Source organism: Anabrus simplex, chromosome 6 (assembly GCF_040414725.1).
Source record: "Anabrus simplex isolate iqAnaSimp1 chromosome 6, ASM4041472v1, whole genome shotgun sequence".
NCBI lineage: Eukaryota > Metazoa > Arthropoda > Insecta > Orthoptera > Tettigoniidae > Anabrus > Anabrus simplex.
Window position 1 is genome coordinate 339,183,121 of NC_090270.1, and position 11,632 is coordinate 339,194,752.

Here is an 11,632-nt window from a genome sequence, read left to right on the forward strand (position 1 = left end):
GAAGTTATTAACTGTAGTACACGAGTGTATGCCGTGTTGCCTATACTGTCAGCGCTTGTCCAAGAAGTTATTGACTGTAGTACATGAGTGTATGCTGTGTTGCCTACACCGTAGGCACCAGTGCACGAACTTACTGACTAATGATATATCGAAATGAAGGCAACACAAATGGTCTAAGCCAGAGTTAGTTCCTTCCTCTACCGACCGATTCAATTATAATACTAAGGAAATGTAATATATTAGTTAAACTTACAGTTGAAGTAGAGGAGGATGCCAGAGATGAGAACAAACACCACCACCAGAAGGACCAGCAACAGGAGTAGTATTGTAGGCCTACACCAACTGGTGCAGCAGGAATCCGTTGTAGTAACGTTGCTTTCAATTTGTGGGGGCCTCGCTGTATCGAGACCACTTGCTCCACAACACCCCGTACTTCCGTCGTCATCGCAGAACCTCGAGAAGCAACAGCACCTACCACTATACGTTCTAGCACCACCGTCCACACCACTAGCATCCAGATAGCCCTCTGCGCCGGGAGCATTCCTTAATATATTTGTACTTGTTGTATTCCCAGTCACATTGACGACACTGTGGTGGTAACTATAGGTACCACTACCCCGAGGAACGAACCCATCGTCGTCATCGTCATCATCCGGTTGATGATGCTGACTTCCATAAACCCCGTAAGACGCTAACACGTTGGATGAGGAACGATTATGATCATTGTTGTAAGTATTTGCAGGATCGGCATTTACGGCACTACTCTCGCCAGCGCCACCTGAACAGCATGAACTGGGTAGATTACAATCTGACAAACTAAAACAATTACATGACGAAGCAGTTGCTTCTTCTTTCGCTAAATTATTGGACGTTTCTTCGTACGGTAAGTTTAATTGAGTAGCGTTAATTTGTTGATGAGTGGATGTGTCTGCATACCAATTGTTGTAATTCATAGCACCTGCCTGATGATGATACTGCGGTTGTTGATGATGATAATAATTACCTCCATTGTTGTAACCTTTGTCAGTAGGAGATTCCAATTTATAGCTATTCCGATTAGTGTTCATGACCATTGTTGAACTTAACACTATTACCATACTTGAGTATAAAGAAAAAAATAGGGTGATTTAAAATACGAAGAGTGTTAAACCGTGTTAATATTGTCTAACTAATGTATTACTACTACCAGAAACACCTTTTAAATTTCATATTTTATTATTTTGTAAATAAAGTCAACGACGATTTTAATTTAGAGCTATACATCATTAAGAAATATCGAAGTTCATTTGGTTAGATCCCTAGTGGTGGAAGACAACAGGTTATTAATATCGAACGGGAAGTTACATTATTCCCTTCACTGAACGGGCGATTAAAATAACATATATTTTCTATCCCTTCAATGCGACGGCGATTCACGTCTTGACACACCGAAAGTGAGGTAGTAGTTGCAGTAGTTCGTAGCGAAAATACATCTTTCTCAAAAATATATATATTTCGTATTTCTATGTAAAATATATTCCCATAATCTTCTTAGGTATGCTTCGTGTTACCTGCAACAGACAAGAAAATAACACTTGTTTAGAGAAGATATTCATGCATTATATAATTATTTACAGGTATATAACAGACTGTCTTCAAATAAAAAATTGGACGAGTCCAGTCTACCATATAGTTCACAATTGAAACAAAATGAATAAAACAAACAACATAAGAACAGAAAAAACAGGAAAGCAAAAAATTGTAAACGAATTTAACAATCCGTCTCTTGTAGTGTAATGATAAGTGTGATTAGCTGTCAACCTCGGAGGCCCGGGTTATTTTCCCTGCTCTGCCACGAAATTTGAAAAGTGGTACGAGGGCTGGAACGGGATCCATTCAGCCTCCGGAGGTCAACTGTGTAGAGGGGAGGCTTTGATTCTCACCTCAGCAATATATTGGTTTTCCGTGGTTTCCCCAGGCAAATGCTGGGATTGTACCTAACTTAAGGCCACGGCCGCTTCCTTCTCTTTTCCTTGTCTATTCCTTTCAATATTCCCATCCCCCACAACGTCCCTGTTCAGAATAGCAGGTGAAGTCGCCTGGTCGAGGTACTGGTCCTCCTACGCAGTTGTATACTCCGATCCAAAATCTCATGCCCCAGGACACTGCTCTTGAGGTGGTAGAAGTGGGATCCCTGACTGAGTCCGAGGGAAAAGCAACCCTGGACGGTGGACGGATTAAGAAAGAATTTAATAATAAATCATACCAGGTGCAAATCCAGTGTCATGAGCATTACATTAAAGAATTAGATTTTAAAAATATAATTAAACATTCAAGAGCATGAAGCACTTCTATGTACATAAGTTATTCAGAAGGATGCACTTCAATACATATAATTTTTATATCCTTGCTATTCACAATTATAACTAAAAGAAACATTGTTCTAACAGTAATCTTATAACTCGACTTTATGAAATCGTATTACTTACGTATATTTTTTATTATAGGTAATAATATATAAATATAAATTCATCGAATACAAAATTAAAAGGATTTAAGGTACAAACTAATAAATCTATAACTTCGAAAGTGAGACTTATATACGAATATATTACTCTTTGACAGTATATAATATATTAATGGTATTTTCTTTGAAAACATAGAGTTTTACCCATGAAAGTCGATAACATAATAATTATTATGATGGAAGGTACAATGACCAGCTGATCAACGGACTCCTCACGCATGTATAAGAATGGACACAATACTGTGCGTTGTGATTTGAGGAAAGGATTTTTTTTTTTTTTTTTTTGTGATCTAGTACCCGAGAGTCCCGTGGCGAACACTAGGCCACTCTACTCGTCTGTTTCAACGACATTGTGAAAATTCACATCAGCACCAGCACGACGTACACTAGTGGAGGAAAAACAATCTGTCGATGACGGAACAAGTCCGCCATGTCAGAGCTGAAACCTCCCTTCGCTGAGCTGTTAGTGATCAAATACTAGAGCTAGTTGGCAAGGTTGGAGATGTTGTGTGATATGATTTACGAAGAGAAGGCAAGTTGAAGGTAGCAAGGCGATGTACAGGGTGAGCTGGCTTACGGGATTAATAGCTGCCGGGAGGGCATGAGGGGGACTTGGAGGGGAAGATGAAGTGACAGATGAGAGGAAAGAAGAGTAAGAAGTAGCTGGGTTAATTGGGAGGTGTCCTGGTTGGTTGGGATAGCTGGTGAGTGACGCGGCGGGAAGTGGGAGTGATTGAGATGTGGTGGTGGAGATCTTGGTCGTTGCAGGTGCCTGGAGTCCTTATAGTGCTTCTTGATGGCGCTCTTGATGTATGGGCACCCCGGGAACGACGCCGCATGCTTCTCTTCACAGTTAGCGCACCTCGGCTGTAAGCGAGGTACCTGACAATCAGTGTGGCGGTGGGGGCCGCCGCACCGGTTGCACCTGGTGGAATTGGTGCAGGTACCAGCTGTATGGTGCAGCTGGAGGCAGTTGTAACACTGCACGACGAGGGAGGGGCGGGGGATGGAGGGGGGGGGGCTGGTGAGTGACTGGTTCAGGGTTCGAAGTAGTAGTCTTCGGAACTGGCGTTCGTCGTCTTCTTCTTCTTCTTCTCCGGCGTGTCTGAGTGGCACTGCTGGTGAAGTTTGGTAGAGTTTGCTCTGTGTCTTGGTTAGAGTCATCTCTAGGTGAAGGGGGAGGGGTGGGGGTCTGGGTGACAGGGTCAGAAGGTGTGAAAGGGTTAGATTGAATTTCTTGATCAGAGATGGGATCGGTTTGAGTTTCGATGTCCTGGGTGTTGGGCGTCTGAAGGCTGTAGCTGGAAGATACTGGTTGGGATGACATAATGACTGGATTTATAAGAATAGGAGATGGTATGTCGGGAATTTTGAGTTTCTGGAGGATGGCCGGAAGGAATTTATTGTTGAGTGGAGTGATGAGAAGATGATTATTATGAGTTTCCTCAATAACTGCAATGTGACTGCTCAGGATCGGCTCTATGGCTTCAATGACAGCTTTTCTGGTAGCAGGTATAGGTCCTGGGTTTGTAAGTGGAATAATGAGGAGGCTGTTCTTGGGGTTAATGGGGGAAGTGGTATTCTTCCTGGTGTAGTGAAATGGATGCTGGTACAGAGGTGGATCTTCCACTGCGATGTCTTCTTCTTCTTCCTCATCGTCTTCCGAATCCAGGAGTGCCTCCGTCATTTCTTGCCATCCCGGAAGTTGGTCAGCGGGAGAGAAAGGGATACCTTTACCGGCGAGGCGGTCGGAGAGGACAGGTAGGGAGTCCTGGGTTCGAGGGAGGACGAAGATTGCGTGGGAGTCAGCATTTTCATCAATCCTATGGATCAGTTTGGTAGTGGAGCGGAGAGCAGCGGCTATGCGTTGCCTGAGCAGTTTCATATTCGATGGGGTGGGTTCTGAGGGGCGGGGGGGGGGGGGAATGACCAGATAATTATCCATGAGATTGGGGTCGGAATCGAGAAATTCAATTTTCATCAGGAGGTTGAAGTTCACATATGGGCCCCAGCTACTCGGTCCACCGGGGGTGTCCATAGTGAATGAAAGAAAGAAGGAGAGAGAGAAGAAGTGAGAAAAAGATTAGGTGGAAAGGCAGGGGGGGAGAGGAAGAGACAGGAGCTAGCACTATGGTCAAACTCCTAAGAGGACCAGGGCTGGGTGCACTCGGGGGGTACCAGTCGCGCCAGGTGTAGTTGATAACCGGGTCGCGCCGCGACAAGTCGCGAACAAGCACACACCGAGTGCGAGACAAATCGCTCTTTTTCCTTGACAAATTGCTCCTTTGTAGTACACAGCCCTACGGGCTAGCGGTGAGTCGGCTGGGCTGGGCTGGACTGGTGGACCGTTGAGCAGCCGGGGCGAATATGTGAGACCGCAGAAAGGTGGGTCCACGACTATATCCGAAAAGTCGAACCGCGCTGAGAACGGCAAAGAACGGCAAGATGGCGGCCGTTGCCGGGAGACTCTTGCTGCGGCTGGCGGTCGGTGACTGGGGGCGAGCCGGGGCTCGCTCAGGCTGGACACTCGGCGAAGCGCTCCAAGCGGCTGAGTGCAGTACTGAGAAGTACCGCAGGCGAGAGCAGTGACGGGAAATGCCGGTGAGCTGGCGGTAATCAGGAAGCAAGCTCGGTGCAGGGTTCTCACGAGGTCTTGACTGCTCGGAGCATAAGCATCGAATGAATCCACCAAATGGTGGCTGGCTGAGTGGCTGGCTGCTGGCGAAAAAGGATATGAGAAGAGTCCAAGAACTAATTGATGCAGTGAATGAGAAGTAGAAAGATTGCAGAAGTAGAACCAATGTGAAAAGAACAAGAATAAAGTGACAGCAAGAGTAGCAGAATAACAGAATTGAGCAATAGAAGCAGAAGATAATTATATTACAATATAGAAAGCTTCAAATGTTTAAAAAATAAAGCATAATTCGAGTTGAAATACGGTTATCAACTAGAGAGAGTTAGCGGATATCATTTGTTATCGAGTTTGCAACTCATATGGACCAATTAAATATCAAAAGAGGCTGAAGATATAAAGAAAATGGTCTCTAATAATTTGGGGAATTGTGATAAGGCCAGTGAATGAATATTATGAATTTCTGTAAGCGATCGCATTTCTCGTTCAAGAGAGTGTGTTTGCATGGCATCTGTGTCAGTTAATCCACTAGGACGTTAAACAACACCTGTCTGAGGTAAAGTTCGGGTACCTTTTAATATCGACTGTAGCTTCGGGCAAGTTAAACAGCTAGCGTTATTGGAATATAATAATTTTTTGCTAGTTGTTTTACGTCGCACCGACATAGATAGGTCTTGTGGCGACGATGGGACAGGAAAGGCCTAGGAATGGGAAGGAAGCGGCCGTGGCCTTAAGGTAATGCTCCAGCATTTGCCTGGTGTGAAAATGGGAAACCACGCAAAACCATCTTCAAGGCTGCCGACAGTGGTGTTCGAACCCACTACCTCCTGAATACAAGCTCACAGCTGCGCGCTCCTGACCGCACGGCTAACTCCCCGGTGGGATAGAACAAATAGAGGTATTCAAGCATAGGATGTCGATTAATATGTAAGCCTTAGAAATAAAAATTTAAAAATCGCTCTATTTCGAACAGATTTGATTTTCCACTCAACGTATTTTTCCTCAGGTCTGTTCAGGTGAACATGTTTCCATGACAGCTTATATCGTGATAGAAGCCTCCACACTTCTAGTTTTACCACATCGGCATAAATTTCTTTCAAAATATCCTACGTGCACTGATTGGGTTTCGAATCGTTGCCACCATCGTGGATCACACGGCTGTCATGGCCACTCAGGATAATAAAATAGTCATTTCTGAAGAGTAACTTCAGGGAAACTCCGTTTTTGGGACAGCGCTAGATCGTCGTACTCTGGATCTCCAGACCGTGGGTTCATAACTCAGCAGAGCGAGTCGGATTGTTCAAGTGTGGAAAAACGTCCATTTAGCATTCCATGTCATACAATGCTGGGACATCCTGATAGGTACGTCGGCGGGTGCAAGGTAGGTTTCGGGCTACATGTGTCTACGGCTCCTCCGTGGTCCGAAAGATCTTAATTCCAACCGACCAACCAAGCAGTGGAGGAGTGGCAATGCTCTAACGTGGTTCTACACCTCTATTTTAAGGGAAAGGAGAGAGTCTGGTCCTCACTTTGTGCTGACCTGAAAATGGTTTTAAGTGATTTTTCATTCTCCTGCACTAAGTCAATTCCTAGTATAGGCCACGACCTTTAAGCCCCTCAACTTCACCATACATCACATTCACCCTTCTAAATCGCCCTGACCTGTGGAAAGGCTTTACTCCGTAAGAGACCCATCGTACGCCTTCAGGGTACGGAAGGAAAATTGTCAGTCAGTAGGTCGCGCAAGATATTTCCAGTTTTTCTGTGTAAAAACGGAACGTTGAAATAAACATGCTGCCAGCCTAAACAGCATTATATCGCAATGCCACTCTTCAGCCACTCCGCTCTGAAATCATGGATCACAGAAAGTACCGCATTCAGATTAAATCGGTAAATAAACTAATCACTTTTTCGAGATGAGTCTTCAAAATATTTATAAAGTTTCTGAAGACTTTGCACGTTCATAAACTTAGCCATTGACATAAAACACCTTACTTGAGTTCTTTACTCATTTGCTTCCACTCCTTTGAAACAAGAACTTGGGAGTTGGAGGAAGCTCTTTATTAGAAATATGAGGCACCTCTCCAAGACAGATTCTTAGCTCAAATATGGAGCGACCTTTTGGACCGTAAACAAGTTTACTCATATGACAAAGAGGAATCTCTATGAAATATGGATGAAGCTCATCTTACCCCATATTATTCACACAACCCGGTATTATTATACATATATGCATCCTTCATTATAGTCAGTTATGTCTTTCAGCGTTCAGTCTGCAAGCCTCTAAACTCCACCAGAATCCTCTACTTATAACTAGCTCGATTCTCTCATTTTCCATACCTCTTATCTTCAGATCACTAGAGAATGAGTCTAGCCATCATCGCCTTGGTCTCCTTCTACTTCGCTTACCCTCCATAACAGACTCCACTATTCTCGTAGGTAAATTAACCTCATCCATTCTCCTCACATGACCCCATCACCGGAACCAGTTTATGCATACACCTATATCAATAGTGTTAATTTCTAACTTGGCATATATCCCCTCAGTCCGAGCACCCTCCTGCCATTGTTCCCACGTGTTCGTACTACCAATCATTCTCGATACTTTCACGTCCGTTGCTTCTCACTAACGAATAAGATTTCCTAAGTCCACTCCCGTAAAACAAATTTGGTCTGAAAACAGACGTACCGGTATATAAACATAGTTTCGCCCGGGAACTGATTTTCTTATTACAGAATACTCTTGATCAGAATTTCGACCTCAATGGATTGGCTTTGCTGCACCATGATTCAATCTAACTCCCAATAGAAGCATCCTGGGATAATACACACAACAAATACTTGAAATGGTATATCTGACATTCAGTTCTCTTACTTTAGTCTTGGAAAGACTAATTTTCATACCATACTCATTCCAGCTATTTTCAAGTTCCCAGAATGTAGACTGCAGAATTTCAGCCCAATCTGTCATTAGGACCATGTCGTCGGTGTAAGGCGAACTGCTTAACTTCCTGAACCCCTCCCTGCCACTTTATAGCTTTATACCTTGAAGAACAAAGGTGAAATATTGCAGCCTTGCCTAAATCTTTTCCCTCCTTATTATGTCATATGCTTTCGCTAGATCTATAAAACATAAACAAACTGTCTATTCCCCTCGTAGCATTCTTTAATTACCTGGCACTACTGAAAATCTTATGCTTACATGGACCTATTTTCAGTATATAATCTGCCACTTAATCACGTCCCTTGATACGGAGTCGGGGTTGAAGTGAGATGAATTTATGTGACATGTTTTAGGACCGGATGCCCTTCCTGACGCCAGATCGACTTAACGGCACCGGAGTGAAATGTGAGTGGACCCCATGTAAAAACCAGCTTCGGGCAAGAATACATTTGAGGAAAATGTAAGGGGGGAGGGGAGGGTGCAGGTTATCAAGTAGAATAACGGATTCGGAAATGAAGGGTAAGAGAAGTAGAGACAGACCAAGGTTTAGACCCAATTTTTAAATATGTAAACATATTTTTTGCTAGTTGCTTTACGTCACACCGACACCGATAAGTCTTATAGCGACGATGGGTTAGGAAAGTCCTGGGAGTGGGAAGGAAACGGCCGTGGCCTTAATTAAGGTACAGCCCCAGCATTGCCTGGTGTGAAAATGGTAAACCACGGAAAACCATTTTCAGGGCTGCCGACAGTGGGATTCGAACCCACTATCTCCCGAATGCAAGCTCTCAGCCGCGTGACTCTAATCGTACGGCCAAGAGCATTATGGGGTGTTCATGAGTCTCCGTGGCTCAGACGGCGGCGCGTCGGCCTCTCACCGCTGGGTTCCGTCGTTCAAATCCTGGTCACTCCAAGTGAGAATTTTGATGGAATTGTGGAAACGTGACAGATTTTTCTCTGGGTACTCCGGGTTTCCCTGTCATCATTCATTCCAGCAACACTCTCCAGTATCATTTAATTTCATCCGTCATTCATTAATCATTGCCCTAGAGGGGTGTGACAGTCTTCGGCAGCCGGCACAATTCCTGTCCTGCCGCAAGATGGAGCTTCAACCATTCCATCCTTGACCCGGTCATTGACTGGAAAACAGGTTATAGGTTTTCTTTCAGTTAACTCCTCCAGACTTGGGGGTTGGGTGTTACTCTTTAAGCCAACACACTCCTCTTCAATCATACACCATATTACTAACCACCACAGGAACCCCCAATAGTGAATACAAACCTATTGCTTCACATACAGTATTATTGGGGTCAGGAAGGCCATCCGGTCATAAAACAGGCCCAATTTTACACGTGCAAGACAATTCTTGACCCCACCAGGGTGTGCAAAGAGCGGAGGAAGAAAAATTCATGTATCAGGCAGTAAGATGTTATTACATCATCACCGTGTTAATCCGTCCAGTCCGATTTAAGACCGAAGCATTTAGTTGTAAAAGTAATTACTTCTTCCTTTTCTTTATCTGTTTACCTTCCAGGTTAGGTTTCTCCATCGGACTCAGCGGGGGATCCCACATCTACCGCCTCAAGGGCAGTGTCCTGGAGCTTCAGACTTTGGGTTGGGGGATACAACTGAGGAGGATGACCAGTACCTCGCTCAGGCGGCCTCATCTGCTATGCTGAACAGGGGCTTTGCGGGGAGGGATGGGAAGATGGGAAGGGATAGACAAGGAAGAGGGATGGAAGTGGCCGTGGCCTTAAGTTAGGTACCATTCTGGCATTTGCGTGGAGGAGAAGTGGGAAACCGCGGAAAACCACTTTGAGGATGGCTGCGGTGGGAATCGAACCCCCCTCTACTCAGTTGACCTCCCGAGGCTGAGTGGACCCCGTTCCAGCCCTCGTACCACTTTTCAAATTTCTTGGCAGAGCCCGGAATCGAACCCGGGCTTCCGGGGGTGGAAGCTAATCACACTAACCACTACACCACAGAGGCGTAAAAGTAATTACAAGGCGCCGTATCGCAAGCTGTGATCTTCCCCAAAACATATCTGTTTATAGCATTGGTCAACCGTTCTACTGCCGCTGCTACCAAGAGAGCTCATGAAAGTTATAGAGCTATCGTCAGACTTTAAAATACCTGTTATCTCCAGCTCCCGTCGTGTTATCCGGGAGGTCAGGCAGAAAGACGAGTCATGAGAGAACCGTGAATTTGAAGAAGTAGCAGTAGCGGCTTTGAACAAAATTGTAGCTGATGTTATAGAATAATCCAGTCTCCCGGCCACTGCGACGACAAAAGCTAACTCCCGGCTTAGGCCCAGCTTTTGTTTTACTAAAATAAAACTGGCCTCTCCGTCAGCCCATCCATGGGTCGATGGACCAGCAAGGTGGGCATGTGAGCCAGGGTGGTACAGTCTGAACCACTGCAAATGTAGCAGTGTTACTCGCAAACCTACGGAAGATAACATTAAAAGAAATATGTATGTTTGGTATTCAGCCCGAAGGCTGGTTTGATCCTTCACAGCTCCCCCACAGCTGTCATAGATAGCCTAGGCATCGCTGATGACGTATACTAGGGATTTATTTCTGCTATTTGCTTTACGTCGCACCGACACAGATAGGTCTTACGGCGACGATCCGAATAAATTAAGAATGAGGTAGTTTCACATTGCTTTCCTCACCAAGCCAGAAGTTGCTATTACGTATCAGTCTGCCAAGCCCACTTAAGTGCATGCACCTACCGACTCTATGAGCGATATGTTCATACCATTCATAGCAGGAACTGGCTGCATAAGGAATGATATTACTAGCCCGTAGCTTGCATGGTGAAAACAATTACGTTACTTACACCCATGGGTCAGTGGACCCTACTGTAAGTAAGTTTTTCTACCACATTTTGTATCAGGTTTGGAGAATTTTCTGAAATTGCACGAGATTTAACTGCTCATTTTCAATGAAAATATACATTTAATTGTAAGTTCCTCTTCTACAATATTCTTCAAATCTATTTATAAAAAAGCACAATTCCAAAAAACACGTATCTTTAATATCCTACAACCATACTCAAATTTTGATTTATATTATTAATAGTTATATGGTTCTGTCATAAAGTGTATGATTTACATATTTACATAAGGTTTCTCTCAAAATTTGCACAGATTTGAAATGGGGGAAAATTCTCTGTATCAGTCTGTTTTAAGAAAGTTCAAGCAAACAGTTATCGGATCAAACCTTTGAAGAAGAAAAAAATTACTCTTTTAATCCCAATACGGAAGCTTTAAGCAAATGGCAGTCCCACAAGACCCGCACAGTGGAAATTGTGACTTAGCATATGCACGACAAGCCTTTCTCCTCCTCACTTTCACCAGTACTTGAATTATGTTAGCTAATTTCAAACTCAGTTACTGCGTCCGATATATCACTTAAATCTTCCTCTAACAAAGCTCTCACATCATCACTACTTAGTGACATATTATTCCAAAAATAACGTTTTATGGCATACACTAATTAGTTACTTTCCTTACATACATGGGTCCCAGAGACCCAAACGCTGTAAT

At 44.1% G+C, this 11,632-nt stretch overlaps 1 protein-coding gene across 1 annotated transcript; it reads right to left on the reverse strand.

The window, feature by feature from the left end:
* Positions 1–239: 239 nt before the first annotated feature.
* Positions 240–1,097, reverse strand: LOC136876019 (uncharacterized). Its single transcript, XM_067149628.2, has one exon. It carries the CDS (start codon positions 1,095–1,097, stop codon positions 240–242), a length of 858 nt encoding a protein of 285 aa, XP_067005729.1.
* Positions 1,098–11,632: the final 10,535 nt, after the last annotated feature.

Coding starts and splice junctions, on each gene's coding strand:
- LOC136876019 (XM_067149628.2), bottom strand. CDS start 1,097: ATGGTAATAGTGTTAAGTTCAACAATGGTCATGAACACTAATCGGAAT.